This window comes from Oryza brachyantha, chromosome 1 (assembly GCF_000231095.2).
Source record: "Oryza brachyantha chromosome 1, ObraRS2, whole genome shotgun sequence".
NCBI classification, from domain to species: Eukaryota; Viridiplantae; Streptophyta; class Magnoliopsida; order Poales; family Poaceae; genus Oryza; species Oryza brachyantha.
In genome coordinates this window covers 32,866,489-32,886,728 of record NC_023163.2, presented here as the reverse complement: position 1 = coordinate 32,886,728, position 20,240 = coordinate 32,866,489, and the positions used below count along the sequence as shown (strand labels likewise).

General features: G+C 38.7%; 2 protein-coding genes and 1 non-coding gene across 3 annotated transcripts; 2 read left to right on the top strand and 1 right to left on the bottom strand.

Annotated features, from left to right (window-relative positions):
* The first annotated feature begins 168 nt into the window (after positions 1 to 168).
* On the top strand, positions 169 to 6,611 carry LOC102717586 (tRNA uridine 5-carboxymethylaminomethyl modification enzyme MnmG). The gene is made up of 13 exons (XM_015843780.2): positions 169 to 442; positions 551 to 690; positions 1,135 to 1,226; positions 1,520 to 1,633; positions 1,864 to 2,194; positions 2,746 to 2,925; positions 3,074 to 3,154; positions 3,500 to 3,718; positions 3,801 to 3,943; positions 4,449 to 4,615; positions 4,752 to 4,969; positions 5,626 to 5,718; positions 6,047 to 6,611. The coding sequence occupies exons 1-13, from the start codon at positions 277 to 279 to the stop codon at positions 6,242 to 6,244; spliced, it is 2,142 nt and encodes a 713-aa protein (XP_015699266.1). The 5' UTR covers positions 169 to 276; the 3' UTR covers positions 6,245 to 6,611.
* A 67-nt stretch (positions 6,612 to 6,678) lies between these two features.
* LOC102717313 (protein ALTERED PHOSPHATE STARVATION RESPONSE 1-like) lies at positions 6,679 to 10,015 on the bottom strand. Its single transcript, XM_015835616.2, has 4 exons — positions 8,668 to 10,015; positions 8,354 to 8,565; positions 8,014 to 8,237; positions 6,679 to 7,919 (listed from the first exon to the last, which is right to left on the bottom strand). Exons 1-4 carry the CDS (start codon positions 10,013 to 10,015, stop codon positions 7,148 to 7,150), a joined length of 2,556 nt encoding a protein of 851 aa, XP_015691102.2. The 3' UTR covers positions 6,679 to 7,147.
* A 9,816-nt stretch (positions 10,016 to 19,831) lies between these two features.
* Positions 19,832 to 19,904, top strand: TRNAF-GAA. Its single transcript has one exon. It is a non-coding gene; the product is annotated as a tRNA-Phe (tRNA).
* The last annotated feature ends 336 nt before the right edge of the window (positions 19,905 to 20,240 follow it).

The window sequence follows — 20,240 nt, the reverse complement described above, 5'->3', positions numbered from 1 at the left end:
AAATTATAAAAAAATAATTAATAATTACATATTTTTAAATAAGATAAATAATGATAAAAAATGAATGACATAAAAAAAGCGGACGGAGTAGTATGAACTATGAAGTGCAGTGCAGCAGCAGCAGGCACGCAGTCGGGTAATTCAGAAATCTTGCAAGGGTGTTTTTGTAATTTCTCCTTCCTCAACAAAACCTGAGCCACAGCCGCGACGAGCGGGGAGGCTCGCGGAGGAGGGACAGATAGCGCCGCCGCCGCCTCGTCGTCCTCCTCGGCCGGCATGCTGCTCCGCATCCGCCCGCCGCCGCAGCCGTCCAGCCTAGCGTCCTTCCTCCCCTTCTCTCCCTTCAGGCGCTTCCTCCACTCGCCGTCGTGGCGCTCTCCTCCTCCTCCCCCTCCCCGCCGCCGCCGCCGTCTCCTCTCCACCGCCGTCGCCTCCTCCAAAGGTAACAGCTGCTCTCCTCATACCTTCCCAACCGTGCTCGATGGCTTGGCTGGCTTTGTGGAAAACGAACAAGAGATTGCTCATTGATGTGTTTCTGCTCTGGCATTAGACCCGACAAGTCTTCAGGAGCGATACGATGTCATTGTGGTTGGGGGAGGCCATGCCGGCTGCGAGGCAGCGCTCGCGTCGGCTCGGCTTGGTGCGCGCACCCTCCTCCTTACGCTTAACATTGATCGGATTGCGTGGCAGGTCTAACACTGAGCTCCATTGCAATTTTCACTTGTAGATTTCTTCAATTGTGCACTACCATATCCCTGAATTAGGCCAAATTGTACTTTCTGATTTATGTATCTTTGAAAGATCTTATGCTAAAAATATGTCCATGAAACAAGCCATTACACCATGTATTTTAAGAACAGTTCAGTGCTTATCAAATCCATGAATTTTCTTACAAGTTTATGATATGCATGTATACTGGATGAAAGCCTACATGAATACTACTTTTCTTTTACTCCATAACTCGTAGCTGAAGAATAATTTTCAATACGGTATGGTCTAAGTTAAATCCAGATATGTTATAAGGATCTTAGGAATCATCTTTTCTAACCAAGGTATTATGTGTTGATATTGTGATATTACAAGGACTAAAATTGTGGTTATGCTTCCTAACTGTTCTTTTATTCCTTATGTCAGCCTTGCAACCCTGCGGTGGGAGGGCCTGCAAAGTCTCAACTTGTTCATGAGGTAGATGCCCTTGGTGGTGAAATGGGGAAAATTGCAGACAGGTACATTTAGATGGTTATTTATTTTAGATGGATGAATTTTCTCTTCCCCCTATTTTCTAGGCTTGTAGTTTGTGCGTTGGGCTAAGAGATGAAAACTATGCTACTTCTTCCATTTTATATTGTAAGACTTTTTAGCCTTATCTAGATTTATCCATTGATCAATGTATATGGTTTGTATACATGTCTAGATGTATTAGCATCCATATGAATTTAGATAAGGCTGGAAAGTCTTACAAGGGAGTACTACCAAATCCACAAAGATCTTGTAGTATACTGATTACTTCATCTCTTAGGTGCTACCTACAAAAGCGTGTGCTAAACAGCTCAAAAGGCCCTGCTGTACGTGCGCTGCGTGCTCAGACTGACAAGAGGGAGTATGCAGTTGAGATGAAGAAAGTTGTCGAAAGGTCAATACTTACAAAACCTGTACTTTTTACTAGTTTAACTTATGAAGCTTTATTCATTTGACATGTGGTTTTGTTGGTACTGACCAGATTTTATTTCTAATTTCTTGAGTTGAGGTGAATCTGTTTCTGTGTGTTTTTGTACCTATCAAATCAACAAATATAGGTAGGTGTTTTCATTAGTGTAATATCTTTCACGTTATTTACTGATTAGTGCATATGCTATTTTTCAGTACAGAAAATCTTTTCATTAGAGAGGCAATGGCTACAGAGGTTTTGATAGGCCAGAACGACAGTGTTGAGGGTGTCCGCACTTTCTTTGGCATGGACTTCTATGCCCCTTCTGTTGTACTTACCACCGGAACATTCATGAGTGGTAAGATTTGGGTTGGTAGGACTTCAATGCCTGCAGGGCGGGCTGGAGAGTCAGCTTCACATGGACTTACTGAAAATTTGCAGCAGTTGGGTTTTGAAACTGACCGCTTAAAAACTGGCACACCACCACGAATTGATCGCAGGACTGTTAACTTTTCTGGATTGGAACCCCAGCATGGTGATGAAGAGGTATAGAACATCTGACAATATGTTTGGGTGAAGTTTTGTGTTATTAGTTATCTTTGTCTTCCACTTGTACCTGAAAATGATAATTCCATCTTTCTCATAGACTTTTGCTTGTTTCTTTTCCATTGGCCACTTTACATTGCATTGTTAAGGCAATGCCTTTTTATACTCTTATTAGTAAGATCCAGAAGCACCATGCTTCTGTCATTACTTATTAGATATCAAAAGTACCCCTTGAATAGTGTGTGCTTTATGTTAAGGTTGATGAAAGCTGTGAATACTTGTGGATAATGGATTCTTTTGCTATCGACTTGGCACACAGAAAATAAATTTAATGGACTTTGCACAAGTTGAACCTTGTTCAAACCTCTCCAAATTTATGTGGTAATTTTTCTCTGATAGACTTTGAACAGCATTTCCTGCAGATGTAGTATCTGGTGCATATCTTGTGCACTAAGTTGCATTTGTATATCTAGGACTTATCAGGAAGTTAAGTTTGCAGTTCAAGTTTGCTTGGACCATATATGTTCAAAGGACGGTGTCTCTTGAAACAGGTTGGCTGGTTTAGTTTTGATCCTGAATTCCATATTGAGAGGGACCAAATGTGCTGCTACTTAACACGGACTACCAAAGAGACACATCAAATTGTTAGAGACAACTTGGATAAAACACCAACTTATGGTGGTTGGGTAGAAGCAAAGGGACCAAGATACTGTCCAGCAATTGAAGACAAGGTACAGTTATATCATCTGGGTTCTTTTAGTTTGTAACATGGCAGATTATTCTGTTTTAGTACATGTAATCAAACTCATTATTAGAAAGAAAGAGGCCATTCTTCTTATTGCACAATCATGAGGATAACCAGGTATCTCTTTGCTTCAGATTGTAAGGTTTAAAGACAAAGAGTCCCATCAGGTATTTCTTGAACCAGAGGGCAGAGATGTTCCTGAGCTTTATCTGCAGGTCAATCTCCATCCATAGCTCCCTCTATCAGTTCAACATATTTTATATCATGATCATATTTCTTAATCATCTATTATGGTTCTCGTGTCCCCTATCTGTTAGAAATTATGCCATGTACACTGTTTTGCACTTTGTGGTCATATTTCTTAATCATCTATTATGGTTCTCTTGTCCCCTATCTGTTAGAAATTATGCCATGTACACTGTTTTGCACTTTGTGGTCATATTTGTTAATCATCTATTGTGTTCTCCAGTATTTTGTCCCCCGTTTGTTGAAAATAATGTCTTTGCACTGTTGTGTATCCCAAGTCCAACCACTCAAGATCACTTGTGCATCTTAAGCAGGGGTTTTCCACTGGGCTTCCTGAGCGATTGCAATTATCACTTGTGAGAACAATACCAGGGCTGGAGAATTGTGTGATGCTAAGACCAGCTTATGCTGTTGAATATGATTACTTGCCAGCTTATCAGTGCTCAAGGTCACTTATGACAAAGAAGTTTGAGGGCTTGTTCTTTTCTGGCCAGATTAACGGAACAACAGGATATGAAGAAGCTGCAGCTCAGGTTAATTTATTTTCTTTGCTGTGTTCATATGGTTGTTCAGCAATTTTCTCAGAATCCTAAGCTTGGTTACTATTGTTTACAGGGTATAATTTCTGGAATAAATGCAGCTAGGCATTCTGATGGAAAGCCACTTATCATTCTTGAGAGGGAAAGCAGTTATATAGGGACTCTGATTGATGATCTTGTCACAAAAGATCTTAGGGAGCCTTATCGCATGTTAACAAGGTATAGGTTTTCACTTTTCAGTACAAATCCTGTTCGTATTAATGCTTACAGAAACTGATTGAAAAATGATGGTTGTATTAAACTGAAGCAGTTGGTGAATTTTGTGTATCCTAATTAATACTAGAGTGTGTTACTCTGAGAAGCAAAGAGTCTGTGCCTCTGTGGGCACCAATTTGCCATATAATAATGACCACAAACATTAGAGAATATCCATAATCAAATCTAAATGTAGGGCCCAATGTCAACCTGATTAGAGCAATGTTGCAAGGATGTTTAATTGGTGATACTATCAAAAATTTTGCTTTTCTTCTGCTACTAATATCAGAAATATGCCCTGGCGTATACATTGTTCAAACCATTAGAAACAAGAAACTTTACACATTACTTGTTCAATATGAGCAGGGAAAATCAATAATCTGGTAACCGGCTTTACCAGTAGCATTATGATTCCTTTAGTCATAATAACTTGTTGACATTTTTTGTTGTTGCACTTACGTACATTCAGCCGTTCAGAGCACCGTCTATTGCTTCGAGCTGATAATGCTGACAGTCGGTTAACTCCTTTGGCACGAGATATTGGTTTAATAAATGATAGACGATGGGACCTTTATCAATCAAAGCAATCCAGGATTAAAGAGGAAAAAAAACGACTTAAGTCTACAAAAATCCCAGGTAAGTTCTTATCTTTTATGCCGAAGTACTTCTATGAATTCATGCCAAGTTTTAAAATGCTAATACCAACATGCACTTGTTCAGTATAATTACTAGCATGGATTCAGATTCTCTAACTCGGTATTTCTGTTCTCAGGAGGTGAATTTTCTGCTGCAGTTACTGCTGTATCCAACCAACCTGTAAAAGAATCATCAACACTAGAGGCCATACTGAAGAAGCCGCATGTACAGTATAAACTTCTTGACGAATATGGATTTGGAAATGAACATTTGTCTCGAATTGAGAAAGAATGTGTGGAGATTGATATTAAGTACGAAGGCTTTATAGCACGGCAGCAAAGTCAATTGCAGCAGGTAATTTGCTTTGTGGATCATGCCTATCTTGTAACTCCTAAGATGCATTTATAAGGGAAGGTCTTTGAACTGAGAGAAAAATTGTGCATGAACACTTAATATGTTTAACTCTGATCCATGTTGCATCCCATGTTCAAATATTTGCAATCCTATGCGTCTGGATTCTTTATTAACTTGATTAACTCTTTGGTAGCTGTGTTCTGTTGGGCCTCCCAACTTGGGAGCAGTTGTTGATTATTTATCATTTCTTGTGTAGTTGTGTTCTGTTGGGTCTCCTAACTTGAGAGATGTAGTTGATTACTCCCTCTGTCTTCGTTTACTTGTCACGGTTGACCATTACCATTTTAAATTTGACCATTAATAACAATTAAACGATCAGCTGATGATTAGTGGAAGTTGTACTGCTGTATATTTATAAGTCATACATCATAAATATAACATATTTTTCGATATACACAATATTTTTTTTAAAAAAAACGAATAGTCAAAGTTTCTAGATAAAAAGTAACTGGTGTCAATTATTTGAGACCGGAGGAGTATTTATATTCACCAATTTGGTAAAGAATGCTGATGTTGTTTCTTATTCCTTTGTTTAACATCTCTTGCTTTTCTACCTAAAAATATGCTGACCCCTTCTTGTATTTTTCCTCTTTAAGATTGTAAATCAGGAGCACAAGAAACTTCCTGAGGACTTAGATTACCAATCAATGACAAATCTGTCACTTGAAGCTCGTGAGAAACTTTCAAAGGTGTGTGATCTTCTTTAAGACTATGTTTTTCCCAAAATAGCTTGAGGATGTTTTAAGAACCTTATATAGAAGATGACCTGTAAACATATATCAGTGAAATGCATTATGCGGTTCTCGATTTATTGACACATGTTACCTACACCTCAGTCTTCTGACATTTTTTTTCTTTGAATGGTTTAGAATTGTCAATGTATCAGTTGCTAAGTTTTAGAAACTGGCAACTGAATATCATTCAAGATCTGTAAGAAATTCGAGCTGACAGATTTGCATTTTAATACAACTAATTTTTTCGCCGTGCAATGCAACTCATATTATGTTGTATGTTTAGGTAAGGCCACAAACAATAGGTCAGGCTAGCAGAATCGGCGGGGTGAGCCCAGCTGATATGACTGTTCTTCTCATTTGGATGGAGAGCAACCGTCGCATGGCCAACTACAAGCGACAGCAAAGCATGCTGAGATCTGCTTCGGCCAAGGCAGATGATTCTTCAGATGAAGTGGTTCATGCCAGTGCCACCAATGCATGATAATTTCCAGACGCGTGCGTGTGGCAGAAGTAGAACTAGACAGGATGTGTATATTGATGTGGTATGCCTCAAGGTGCTTTTTGATACTTGAAGGAAGGGGTGGTGTCCTCTGTCAGTTCTGGTGTTTCTCCATACCTACGCTGAATTGCTAATGTGGTTTTATAATGTCGGATCATACTGGTAGGATTAACTGTGCTTGGTAGTGGACAAGAATGTAAAGAGCGACAAAAATGAAAGTGATACGGCAAAATTTATGTATATATACATCTAATTCGCCAATGCAAGGAAGCAAAATGTCATTTACAGAGAAGTGTGATGTATGTAATCTGTAAACAGAATGAGCAAACTTGTTGCAGTTTTATCACTATATGTCCTATCACCAGAATTAAAATTTTGTGCAAGATTAAACAGAATGCATGATGGATCACTGCGTCAATTAGCAAACATGGATACATTATATAGTCAGTTACCATGATATAAGCAATGAGTCAGTACATCAGCGGTTCCAGTTCGCAACCACTTATAGTTATGTACAGAATAAATATCATATGAAACTTCTCAATAATACATCATTAGTCTACTCCGTGTGCTCAGCTCTCAGCAATTAAGCATCGAGCCAGACAACAGTAAGAATCTATGGTCTATGGATAATCTTACATCCTATGTGAGTCAAAAATCAATAAGAATATATGGATAACACTAACCTTCTATCACCACCTGCACTGTTAAGTATTGTAAGAACTGAATGCCTAAACCCCAAATTAACCAATAACTCTACAAAAAGAATTCCAGCACTGTCCCTCGTTCAGACAGCAACCAACAAGTTCTCCTTTGTGCATGCAACAAACTGTTTAACCTCTGGTCACCTATCAAACAATTCTGTGCAACACCATTTCTAGGCGGTCAGTGGGCTTGGGCACCTTGGACTCTGATGCCTTTGTACATTTGCACATTTCCTTGAGAGAAGCTGACAATTTGGTCCAGCACGGGGACCAAACCGACTGGTAGCGTGGCAGAAGCTGCAAGATGAGCTTGTTTTACAATCTCCTCATGCTTGGTCTTCTCCTCATCCCTTTTTTTCCTCATCTTATCCAGCTCCATAACACGGTTGTCATGGCTGTGGTCAGTGTTCTCCATGACTGCAACCATATCCAAACCGGTACCCAATCCAAATTCCCTCTGCAGAACCTCGCGCCTTCTGTTGTAATCTCTGGAGGCATGGTCAGCTTTTCGTTTCTGCCTGTTCTCATTTTCCTGGCTCTTCTTGAACTCATGCACAAGCTTAGAGAATTGGTCAATTGTCTTCAACACTTCATTTTTGGGAACCCTATCAATCGCTTGGAGCCAATCATTTGATACAACGAATACAGGCGGCGCACCAAGCCTGCCTGGGGAGAAAGGCGGGGCGCCATCCGGTGTATTTTCCTCCGGCACCTCAGGAAGCCATTTCCTCAGCCATCCGTTCAGTAGTTCAACAAAAGACCTCTGTGAGCTGATCCACTTGTTGAAGCAGCGGTACCATTTTGTGAGCTCCCTCTCTAGTTCTACTGTGGCTACTGCAGCAAAATTGGATTGGCTAATGGTCACTGCCTTTACCAGGTGCATTTTGCTGTCCTGAATGGCCGATAGCTGCTTCTCATGACACAATAGCACAGATTTCCACATTCTTCTCAATCTGTCGTGAAAACCAGCAAGTCATATGCATTAGATGAAACTGTTAACAGGATAAAGTGTGCACGAGCATTAATTAAAATCATGAAGCTTCATACCCAAGAATGAGATCGACCAGTTGAGGATATAGTTCTTCATCTCGGATCTTCTGTATCTTTGATGAGAATGCATTGGCTGTTCTAATATTGATGGTAATCCTGGACTGCAAGTTCCTTACTGATAACCGGGTGGAGTTGATCGTACTTGACTCTGATCCTCCTTCATCCAGAGATCTTAACCTCCTGTACCTCTTCTCATATTCAATCCTCAGCTTCTCTTCATCCTAGAACAACCACCTAACCATCAAACATGTGTTCGGCGGTAAATCATATAGCATATGAATTAACACCTACATCCTGTTCTACATTGCGATAGCTAGTGCAGAGGTAACGTATGTACCTTAATCTCCTGGTAAAGCTTCTTTTCCCAAGCACATAGCCTCTCCAGAGTTGATGAGAGGTTTCCATCAATGTTTCTTCTACCAGCCACTGACGGGTTTGATGAAGTGCTGGCCTTTCTGCTCAATGATCTTGACTTTCTATGTGGCCTTGGCAGGCACGAAGATGATGGCACAGATAGAGCTAGAGGATCCATCACTCTGGAAGACAAATCTGCAGGGATAACACAAGGAAATTTGTAATGCTCTAGCATACATGACATAGTCGCAGCGAAATGGTAGCTAAGAAACACAATGCAAATGCTGCATTACCCACATCTAAGAACTCGGGGTGTGGAAGAATGGTGGGGAACCTTCCCCACCTCAAGCAGCCTGGAAACTTCTGCACCACAATTCAGCGCCTCGTCGAACCGCTCCTTGATCTCATCCATCGCCTCCATGACATCCCTCTTCCCCTGGTGAAGCGGCGAGAATGATTCGCTGCTCACAGTAGTCGACTGAACAGACTTGCCACTTCCTCCTTCACTCTGAACAGTAGCAGCTGGGTGCTTATTGTCATCGAAGGCTATAGCTTTCTTCTTGCTGCCGGTGGAGCTCCCACCATGGATGTCCCCTTTCTGGGCTTTCGAGCTGGCATTCTCTGGCTCGCCATTGCCACCGGATCCCTTCCTCTGCAGCTTCCCATCAGAAGCTTCCCCCTTTGAACTGACATTTGAAGAAACTGGTCTCTTCCCTTTCCCACCATGATCGGCAACGCCCGAAGTCGATGGTTTGGACGCCTCCAGCTCCGCCTCGTCCTCCAGCTCCGGGATCCCCTCCATCCGCCTCAGCTCCGAGTAATTCGGGCTGTTGGAAGGCATGCTGCCGTCGTCGTGGCCCTTGCCGCGCGAGTAATCCTCCACCTCCAGGAATTGATCGTAGGACGAGAAGGGGTCGAAGAAGTCCCACGCCGAGACCTCCGCGGTTGGCGGCGACGGCGGTGGGCCGGGGGGCCTCGCCGGCGCCGTCTCCGGCCTCTCCTCCGCAACCACCTCGCCGTAGGGCCCGTATGGGTACGTGTAGCCGTAGCCGTAGCCATGGCTGGTCTCGCCTTGGGCATACTGCGTATTGGGATCCTCGTACACCACGTTGGGCACGGTGGGAGAGTTCCTCATGTAGTGATGGTGATACCTCGTCGATGACGCCGGCGCCTTCCCGCTGCCGGCGGCGGCGTGTTTGGCGTCGCCGTGCGCCTCCAGGTCCTCGTCGGAGAGGGAGTGAGAGAGAGGCGAGACGGTGGAGGACGAAGACGGCGAGGGTGGGAGGCTCGACCTGCCCGCGGCGGTGGCCGAGGCGTCGACCGGCTTCGCCGGAGACGGCGGGAGGGTGAGCACCGGCGAGGACCCGGACGGCGGTGTGGCCGGCACGAGCGCGGCCTCCGCGAACCTCCGGAGCACGTCCCCGACGGCGGCGAGCGAGCGGAAGTACGCGGCGTGCGCCGACGCCAGCGCGAACCGCCGGTCGGCCGCGGCGCGGATCAGCGCCGCGCGCTCGCGGCACAGCGCGGCCGGGTCGGCCCCACGTCGCGGCCTCGACGACGAAGACGCCGCCCCCCGCCCCCTCGCCCTCGACGCGGCTGCTGCGGCGGCGGTGGTGAACGCGTCGTGCGAGGTGCTGCAGCCCATGCGGCGTCGAGCACCCTAGCGGCCGGCGGCGCGGTGGGAAACGGTCTCCTCCGGTGGCTCGTCGGCGTCCATTACATACACACACGCACGCACGCACACGGAAGCCGCGCGACGCCGACTCCGACTCCTCGTCGGCAACGGGGGGAGGAGGAGGCGGCGGCGCGCGCGGCGGAGGAATGGGGAGAGGAGTGAGAATGAAAGAAGCAGTTGAACCTTTTCTCCCTTTCGGTTTCATTTTTTTTTATGCCAAAATCTCCTTTCGTTTTCGCCCTTGTGTTCCATTTAATTTAGACTTGACCACTTTTCTTGTACTATATAAATGCAGGCCTAGTACTAGTACTACTCAAATCGCACAAGTTATACCCAATATTAATAGATAACACTTTATCTAAACAGTAAATTTGAGATAATTATAAGTATTTTATCAAAATTATCTGTTTGATGTAACTTTAGCTAGCAATTTCAAAAAACCACAATAATAGTGTATGATTTTATCGTAATGCTACAATTTTATTTGTTTGAAAAATTTTAAGACCATATATCATACACATTTTTATGACAAAAGACAAAACTGTTTGTCACTATTTCAGCTTTGTGGAATATCACTTTAAAGTTGTAGCAAACTGATAGTCTTGATAAAAGAATTATGGTTTTATAAAATTTAATCTTGTTTAAATAAAACACGAATTGGAAAAATACATAACCCTGCATTCCATGCTAGATATACCATTTCCCTTGATAAACTTCAGTACGTACCACTCCTGTCCGCAAAAGAATTAAGAGGAATCTAGATAATTATTTTCTTGGAAACAAAGTGATTATCTTCTTGTGTTTTTAGATTGGGTTTGTTAAAACCACAATACTCCATTCAGATTTTAGTAGATGGGAATGTTGATTTTTAGACATATGTTTAACTATTTTTCTAGAAAACATAATTATCTGTGATTTGATTTAGCAATAAATGTACATTAAGCAAGACTTACATCAGTACATATTTGCATAATTTTTTTAATAAAATAAATGATTAAACATACAACCGAAAATCAATGGTATCATCTATTGAAAACCAAGAGTAATGCTTTCACAGTGTTCTATTTTAAGAAAATCAAATCGAAGTAAAAAAGAACATGTATTTATGAATGGAAAGAACATATGCAAATATATGATTGCATGGTAAGGCTAAATGCAACTTTAAATGGTACATGTTTAGAATGTGATTAGATCTTACCAAAATGAGATGATGTAAGGCCAATCAAGTAAAAAAAAATCTGCAACTATATGATTGCATGGTAAGCTTTTGATGACCATAATTTGATATCATAAAAAGGTTAGAAGAACATCGGTGGTGTGGTGGTGGACTTTAGATGTGGTTATGGGTCGACTCTTGTGTATTTTATAGTTGAATTTAATTTAACTAAATAAACTAATTTTATTTTATAATAAAACTTAATTTATTTTATTGAATTAGAATTACTCGTGGGTTAACCCGTGCCTATCCTTACTGGACTTCACCCATTAGATTTAAATTATAACGTTAGGGGACGTATTAGTGAGTATATGAATGTGTGCGTATAATGCAGGTACGATAGTGTGTGCATGTAAATAGAAACATTATTATAAAATTTCACACAATATAACGAACTTCATGCATGTTTATTTGGTTCCTTATTCTTAAACACTACAAATTCCAGGATACGTAACAATTGGAGGATGCATATGCAAATTTGTTGTAGCAGGTGTACCTTTTTGTCCCCCATCGACCCATCCGTCACTGACACCGTCAGCGAAACTTTTCGCTGTAAGAAAATTTAGCGATGAACAAATGCAAAACGATGCAGCCTCCAAGACTGGACGCCGCCGGAACGAAATCAACAGCGGAAAATTACGAAAATCCATCCATTGGGTCGATGAACCATGCTGATTCGTCGTCGTCTTCTTGGTTTCTACCGTTCTAGATGCAGCAGTATGTATGCGTGTTCTTGCTTTCAGACATATACACATACATGTTCTTCGAAACAGATTTGAATTCCTCACCTACGATCTATGAGGTGTTGAGATGGAGAAATTCAGAACCAACTCCTCCTTGCTTTGAAACCGAGAAACATTAATTCCTCGTTTGAAGGTCAATGGGATTTTGGATGTTTTATTATCCGATTTATGTGATATCAATTTAGTAGTATATATTAAACGACTCAAGTAAAACCATTTTAAATGTAAAAAAAATAATTAATTAATCGATTAACAGCTATGCCTAAACCTAGTTAGTGCGATGGTGCAAAACATTACAGAATCTAAACGGTTTAGAACAAGTGTGTGCAATAACAATGCAGAAGGAATTGCAGTGGGTGCTGTACAAAACTCCAAATGGTAGTTGTTTGTCTCAGTCAGACAAATTCATTCAGTCAACAGATTACAACGCAACATGAAAAGTACAGATGAGATGTGTAGAATTCGATCGTTAGGAGAAATTTTTTTTAACTAAATTGCAATAATATATGGATTAGCTGAGAAGACTTGACGCATGATCTCAAGTCATCGATCGATCTCCTTCGATCTGTTAGTGAGTTGATCAGTTGAACCTGACATCAGTTGGAGGGAGAGTTAATAATAATTAAGAACAAATGGACAATACTGAAAAGAAAATAAGATAGTAGGTGTTAGTTGTGGACTATATAATGCTCCAGTTAATGAATTTAATAAATAGGATAAATAAACACTTCCATTTCTAAAATGTTTTCTGTAAAGTCAACCACCTCATCTTTTTATTTTTGATTATGTTTATAAAATTTAAATTCTTAATTTAAGTTGATTTTGAATTTTTTTTTTGGTCATATATGGTCGTCTCATACGACGCAAAAGCAAAGTACACGCACAGAGGCTACGTATGCCTGTAGAGATCATGATGTGATGTGATGGATGTTGTGATCCTACTACCTGTCACATGCATGAATCATGATGCATACACATATGCTTGCTGCTGAGCTTAATATGGTTGAGTTCAGTCTCGATAAATGTTCTATCAAGTATTATACATGTTAGATAGAGTTTTATAAAACGAGAGAAATTTTATCATATAAAATTTATCTAACTCGATTATCTAATCAACGGTATGTGTCATGAAACTATAAATTCAGACTAGCCTAATAATCTCACCATGCTAACCGCTGTCAGATGAAATTAATGCTAGCTGCGGCGTTGGCGTTAACGCATAGTACAGCATGCACACATAGATTTCCTAGGATCATTACTTTTGATCAAAGTCAACCTGTCCGCGTGGATCACATCTCGACGATCTCTTTTTTCGCTTTGGTTAGGCCTTGTTTATTTAGTTCCTAATTTTTTTAAAAAACATCGTATCGAATTTTTGGACACCTAAATAAAGTATTAAATATAGATGAACTAAAAACTAATTACACAGTTACTGAAAAAATGTTGAGACGAATCTTTTGAGCCTAATTAGTCTATGATTAGCCATAAGTACTACAGTAACCAATATATGCTAATAACAGATTAATTAAGCTCAAAAGATTCGTCTTGTGGTGTTCAGGTTAGCCGTAAAATTCGTTTTTTTCATTCGTGTCCGAAAACCCCTTCCGACATTCGGTCAAACATTTGACGTGATATTTCTCTAAAAATTTTCTCAATCTAAACACCCCCTTACTCTTGTAATCTAAACTTAGGCCCTGTTTAGTTTCTAAAAATTTTTCCCAAAAACATCACATCGAATTTTTAGGCATCTAAATGAAGCATTAAAACTAATTACACAGTTATGGGGAAAATAGTGTGACGGATCTTTTGAGTCTAATTAGGACGTGATTAGTCATAATTGTTACAGTAACCAACATGTGCTAATGACGGATTAATTAGACTCAAATGATTCGTCTCGCGGTTTCCAGTCGGAATATGAAATTTGTTTTGTAATTAGACTACGTTTAATACTTCAAATGTGTGTTTAAATTTTTGATGTGATGTTTTTGCAAAATCTTTTTGCAAACTAAACAAGGCCTTAAGACCATGTTTGGATGCCAGGGTTTTTAAGTCCCTGTCACATCGAATATTTGGACACTAATTAGAAGTAGTAAATATACATTATTAATAAAACACACCCCACATTCTGGACTATTTCGCAAGAAGAATCTATTGAGCCTAATTAGTTCATGATTAGCAAATGTGATGTTACAGTAAACATTTGCTAATCATTACTTAATTAGGCTTAAAAAATTTATCTAATAAAATAGCATTTATTTATGCAATTAGTTTTGTTATCTGTCGATATTTAATTCTCCTAATTAACGTCTAAACATCCGATGTGACAAGGGACTAAAAAAGCCCCTGGATCTAAACAGCCACTTAATTTTTTAATAGTAATTTAAAGTTAATTTTAGGATTTATCGTGATTTGTTTTTAACCTTAGCAAATTATTTTAGTTTATAAATATATTGTTTTTTTTTCACATAAAGACAAACAATCGCCCGGACTCATTTGGTTTGGTCAGGAAACTTTTAATAAAGATAAGTGATGTGATGGGTATACATGGTTAGGAAAATTGACTTTCCGGACAGATCTGAGAACACAAATCGCTCAGTTTCTCAGTCATATTTTTAAATTGAATATTACTTTTTTTAACAAAACTTAAACGGATTTCATCGGGTATTGTCGATTTATTAATGGTTTTGTAAAATTCGGAGATACCTCGAGTGAGCGAATTTAATCCTATATGAGGACTGTGAACCCTGTACAGCGATATGATCCAACCAACAGTCAAACCCAAACCCACGTGACACATGCATGATGAAAATATATGCTAGCAGTTGAGCTTAATTGTGAATAATTTATAAATAAAAAATAATTTATGAATAAAATTTTTATATACGTGTTTTTAGAAGCTTAGGCTGAAAAATAAAAATCTCAAAATTAATCTTAAATTTAAGATTAAAAAATTAAATTTTGCCTTACAAGCCTAAACAGAAGCGAGAATATAATCTTTTGGTCTCTCATCAGTTAAGGATTAGATCACCTACCCACAGCTTAATCTAGTGTTGTTAATCATCCCAATCGAGTGGATCTCTTGTCTGATTCCAAACGAAATCCAAATATTCAAACGTTCGCAATCCAGATTTTGTAGTGTAGCACAGCCACTTGATGATTATTACAAAATCCAGTTCAGTAGTCTGTATAATTTACACATTTGATCTACTGTCACCATCGATATTGATCGAGACAGGTTTACTAAACTCTAGAGATTATATAATTAACTGAAAACCAATATGTTTTGTATTGATGTGATAGATCGAGATCAGGTGCAGTCGTAGCTAAGGGCTGCAGTTAATGTGATATATAACCATACTAAAAATGCTCTCAGTCATTACATACCTAAGATATGTATACAGCCAAGTGATAGTTGATGGTTAGGAGTAATCGGCTAATTGCTAATCATCTTTTGTGAAAGTACAGTACGTATGCTTAGGAGTGCTAACACACATAACTTTTTTTCTTATAAAATCTAATTTTTGGGTCCAAAATAGAATGGACTACAATTTTGTAGATTTTTAAGTTTAAAATTTCGTAAGAGCTAAGTAGGGTTCCGAAAAGATACAATAGTCTTTGACCTATTACTACCCTTAAGTATGCTACGTACGTAGGAGTGATTATTTGATTTTTTTCATGAAAAAATAAACAATATATTAATTTGTAAACGAAAAATAATGTGTGTTTTTAACGATCTAAAAACAAAGGGTGAAAAATAAACTATAATAAATAAACCCTAAAAATCAAATCTAGATTTAAGATTAAAAATTCATTTTTATAAGAAAATTGAAAAGATAAAAGATGCTGGTACATATCTCTGTCAGCTGAGCTGAGGCCTTCGTCGCTGCTGTACCACGTTCAGTTGGATCTCAATCGATTGATACACAGGTCGAAACTGAGTTACTAAAAACTTTTTAAAACATCGTATCAAATCTTTAAATATTTAAATAGAGCATTAAACATAGATGAAAATAAAAACTAATTGTACAGTTACGGGGAAAATCGTAAGACGAATCTTTTGAGTTTAATTAGTGCATGATTAGCCGTCCGTGCTACGGTAATCAATATGTGCTAATGATGTATTAATTATGCTCAAAAGATTCGTATAGCGGTTTTCAGGTAAGCTATAAAATCTGTTTTTTATTCGATATCCGGTCAAACGTTCGACGTGACTCTTTCGTCAAAACTTTTTAGCAACTGCACAAGGCCTCAGTGTACGATTGCACGTACTATCGAATAAATATTTTCATTATTTTGGAAAAATTACAAAGATAGCTAAATAATTGGGTAGATTAACCCCACAAAATTACGTGGCATACGCCATGCGTGCAACAAGACCATCATATATGTAATCAAGATTAGTCATCAGGATGTTTGTTGGTGCATCTGAAGTTGTAGATCAGAGCTGGCTTAATTATGCCAATGGTGCATAAAACTCCGTTGCAATGATACGAAGCACACGCTAATAATTTGGTCGACACTAGCTATATAGGAGGTGAAATTATTATGGGATTTTTATTTTTATAAATGGTGTAAGCTAGTTACTCTAATTGAAATCAGGCTTAGTCTATAGCTAGAAATTTGTGACGATATTTTATAACACTCTGCCTCCAAAATCCATATTAGTCTGCTCTATGCGTTGAGCGGACCCACGTTTGCATGGTATCTCGCTTACACTTTTATCCTCGCTCCGTGTAAAAGAGTCAACCCGAGGATACCATAGTTGGAGCACCAAGACTTATAAGCAGGCCACCACCCTCCTAAACTTCCAAGGTGATACTAAACCACCACTACACATCCACTTCTAGGCCACTCGGGCCACACACTACTAACAGGCTTCAAACGGGCTAGTGTGTTACATATTTACAATGCAATGATTATGATTATATCTATAGAATTAAATGAGCTATAAAGTAGGATAAAAGATGATGTTGTAAGTGAGTAAATCAAGAAATAAAAGAAAATACTATCTTGTACGATATATGATTTATACACTCCAATATTTAATGTGAGAAATTATTAGGAATGAAATGGGTCATCTTTTGGCTTTTTAATGAAAAAAAGACAAATGACTTATTTACAAACCATAAATAGTTTGTGAATGTTTGTAAAAAATTATGAATAAAACTTTTATATACGGGTTTATAGTGATAAAAAACCAATTAATGCTAGAAATAAACTATGATGAAAAAATCTTAAAATCAACTCTAAATTTAATGTTGAAAATTTAAATTTTGGCTTGCAAGCAGAGGCAGATCTAGTGTGGGTGCTGAGGGGCTCAAGCTCTCCTACCCGTTGGATCTCCATGGAAAATAAAAGGGAGGAAGGGAAAAAAATAGAAAAAAATGAAGAGTAGGGGAGCTAAAGGAGAAAGAAGTCAATTAGCCCTTCTAATTTCCTGATCTGGATCCGCCCCTGCTTGCAAGCATAAGCAAAAGTCAAAAGATGAGGGTGAAAATACGGTAATATACCCCTCATTAAATGATAGATGTTTAGGAGTGGGACAGTGGTTAAGGGTAAGATGGAAAGGACATTAACATAAAAGTGGTAGGTTAGAGAAATAATACTCCGGAATGATCATCACTTATTGTGGAAAAAAATTTTAAACCCAAAATAATCATTTATTTTAGAATAAAGGAGTATCTAAAAGATATCATAGTTATCTATTAAAAACCTATGGGAGTATATTTAACTTTGTAACTTGGTAGATTATTTAATCACACATAACCACGTGGCGTCCGGCATGCGCGAAACAGACCATCGATCATAGATGTCATGTAATCAAGATTAGCTATCACGATGTTTGTTGGTGCACGTGAACTGTAGAGTGTAAACCATAGCTGGCTTAATTATGCTAATTATGCATGCCAACTCCGTTGCAATGATATTTATGAAGCCCACGTTAATAATTTGGTCTACGCTAGAAGGAATAAATATTATGGATTCCAGAAGAAAAAAGAAGTGGTGTAGGGTGCGCAGTCCAGTTGAATCAAGCTTGGTCTAGCTAGAAATTGTTAATGAATTACTTCGTCCATTTAACATGGATTAAAAAATATTAAAAGATTCGTCACTTTAGCAGTTAATTTTTAAATTTTACATTGATTTGATTCCCTTCATATGCATCTAATTGGCTTTAGAATTATTGCAACAATGGAAATTATAAGAATCAATGTAGACATATTTATATTATGGTATAAATTTTAAATAGTAAAATTGTTTATATTTTAGAACGAGTGAATTATTCTCTAATAATTTACTCAAATATATCTGGTGGTTATAAAGTTTCTTCACAAGCCAAAGAGCCAAATGGCGAAAACGTCAAGCGTTACCACATCAAACTTGTACTACGTGGATCCAACTGCCTATATATACTACGTAGTTGACCTTACCCATATTAGGCATTAGCCTTTGACTTTATATTTTAACTTTACATCGACTAGTCTGACATTTTTTTAAAAGAAATTTTCTCGAAAGGGAGTATATATAACTCGGCTAGGAACAAAAGAATTAACACTGTTAATTCATCCAGAAATAAAGAATATTATAGAATGATCAGATATACTATATATCTAAAGTCAACTACTTTAAGTATTTAACCGATCGACTAGTCTAAAGCTTTGTTAATTTTATCCCCTCAAAGCAGGACCCGATTTTAAAACTTTATTTGATGCTCTTAACTTATATATATATATATATATATATATATATATATAATTAGTTTGTTATGATTTATTACTAAATAAACTTTAAAAACGACTTATAATTTTGCTGCTAATGCAAAGACCAGTAATTATAAGTTATTCTTAGAGTTTCTTTACTAATAAATCAAACTATAATGAAATAATTATAATTCTTTTAATAAAACGAAAGTTCAAACGTAGATTCAAAAGTCAACAACATCAAATAAAAAACCGGAGGTAATTGAAAAACCATTTATTCGCTGGGGAGCCCCTACTTGTTGGGCTCCTTCTTAATTGAAAAATCCTTGCATGTATTTACTGTATCTGTCCAGAGCTAGCTGCTTAGAGCATCTCTAATAGATGCCTAAAAATATAGTCCAAAAATCCTGGATTGGGGTCATCCCAAAAGATTTTAGTCCCAAAAACATGTGTCAACTCCAACAACCCCCTAAAATTGGTTGCTAAAAATATTTTAGTTGACCATGTATGAAAATAAATAGAGATGATAGCTAACTATTATATTCAACTATATTCAACGTGAAAGCTGATAGAATGGACAACCATTCAAACTAGCCAACATGATAATGAATCAACAAATTAGTCCTGGAAGGACACCATCATGAGTTGTATACTATGCACAGCTTTAACTACTCAATAGGAATATTTGAACATACCAAACAAGGGATCCAAATTAACTGCGATCGATGAATTTGACAAATGACAAATTCAGGGACAAGGGTGCATTTGAAATGAAAAGGAAGTCTTGGATCTGAAACAAAAAGAAAATAAGTTCTGTCCCTATAAGATAAAACTAAAGAAAAGTCCTGTGGTGGCGTTTAGCCGGTTCTAGAGTCTGCGCATGTGGAAGTTTTGGTCCATGAAGATGACAATTACTGCATGCAAATCACTGGAGTAAGTTACAAGTTAACGCGCTTCGATCCCAGTAAACTTCTGGAGTGTAGTTGTGGAAGTGGAATACATATACTACGCGGCATGACTTTGACCAGCGCTTCCTGACTTCATTAGCAATTTGGACCATTAATCACGGTGATTGAGGATGAAAATGTAGAAAAGTTGAATATACAATTTAGAGGATATAAAACAGTGTGTGGGGATAGCTCAGTTGGGAGAGCGTCAGACTGAAGATCTGAAGGTCGCGTGTTCGATCCACGCTCACCGCAAAATATTTTTTTTGCCATTCGAGTCATTCATTAATTTCAATTCGTCCCAATTTGAATTTTGCCTAATATTTATTTTTGCCAATTCGACTCACTCATTAATTTCAATTCGTCCCAATTTGAATTTTGCCTGTGTCTCATTACTTTCAATTCGCCCCAATTTTCCCATCCATTTATGTCATCCCAGTCTCCGTTGCCATTTCTGTGGTAAATTTGAATTCGCCGCTCGACAGTTCATCCTCGTCGTCGATGGCGCGTTGGCCTGACCAGCGGCCAAACGCGCGAATTCTCCTCCCTTTTCCGCGCTTCTTCTTCTTCGTCTTCGCCATCGACTCCCTG

Coding starts and splice junctions, on each gene's coding strand:
- LOC102717586 (XM_015843780.2), top strand. CDS start 277: ATGCTGCTCCGCATCCGCCCGCCGCCGCAGCCGTCCAGCCTAGCGTCC. Junction 3,155..3,499: donor TTCCTGAGCTTTATCTGCAG/GTCAATCTCCAT, acceptor CATCTTAAGCAG/GGGTTTTCCACTGGGCTTCC. Junction 4,616..4,751: donor TAAGTCTACAAAAATCCCAG/GTAAGTTCTTAT, acceptor TTCTGTTCTCAG/GAGGTGAATTTTCTGCTGCA.
- LOC102717313 (XM_015835616.2), bottom strand. CDS start 10,015: ATGGGCTGCAGCACCTCGCACGACGCGTTCACCACCGCCGCCGCAGCA. Junction 8,566..8,667: donor CACACCCCGAGTTCTTAGAT/GTGGGTAATGCA, acceptor TTATCCCTGCAG/ATTTGTCTTCCAGAGTGATG. Junction 8,238..8,353: donor AGCTTTACCAGGAGATTAAG/GTACATACGTTA, acceptor TGGTTGTTCTAG/GATGAAGAGAAGCTGAGGAT.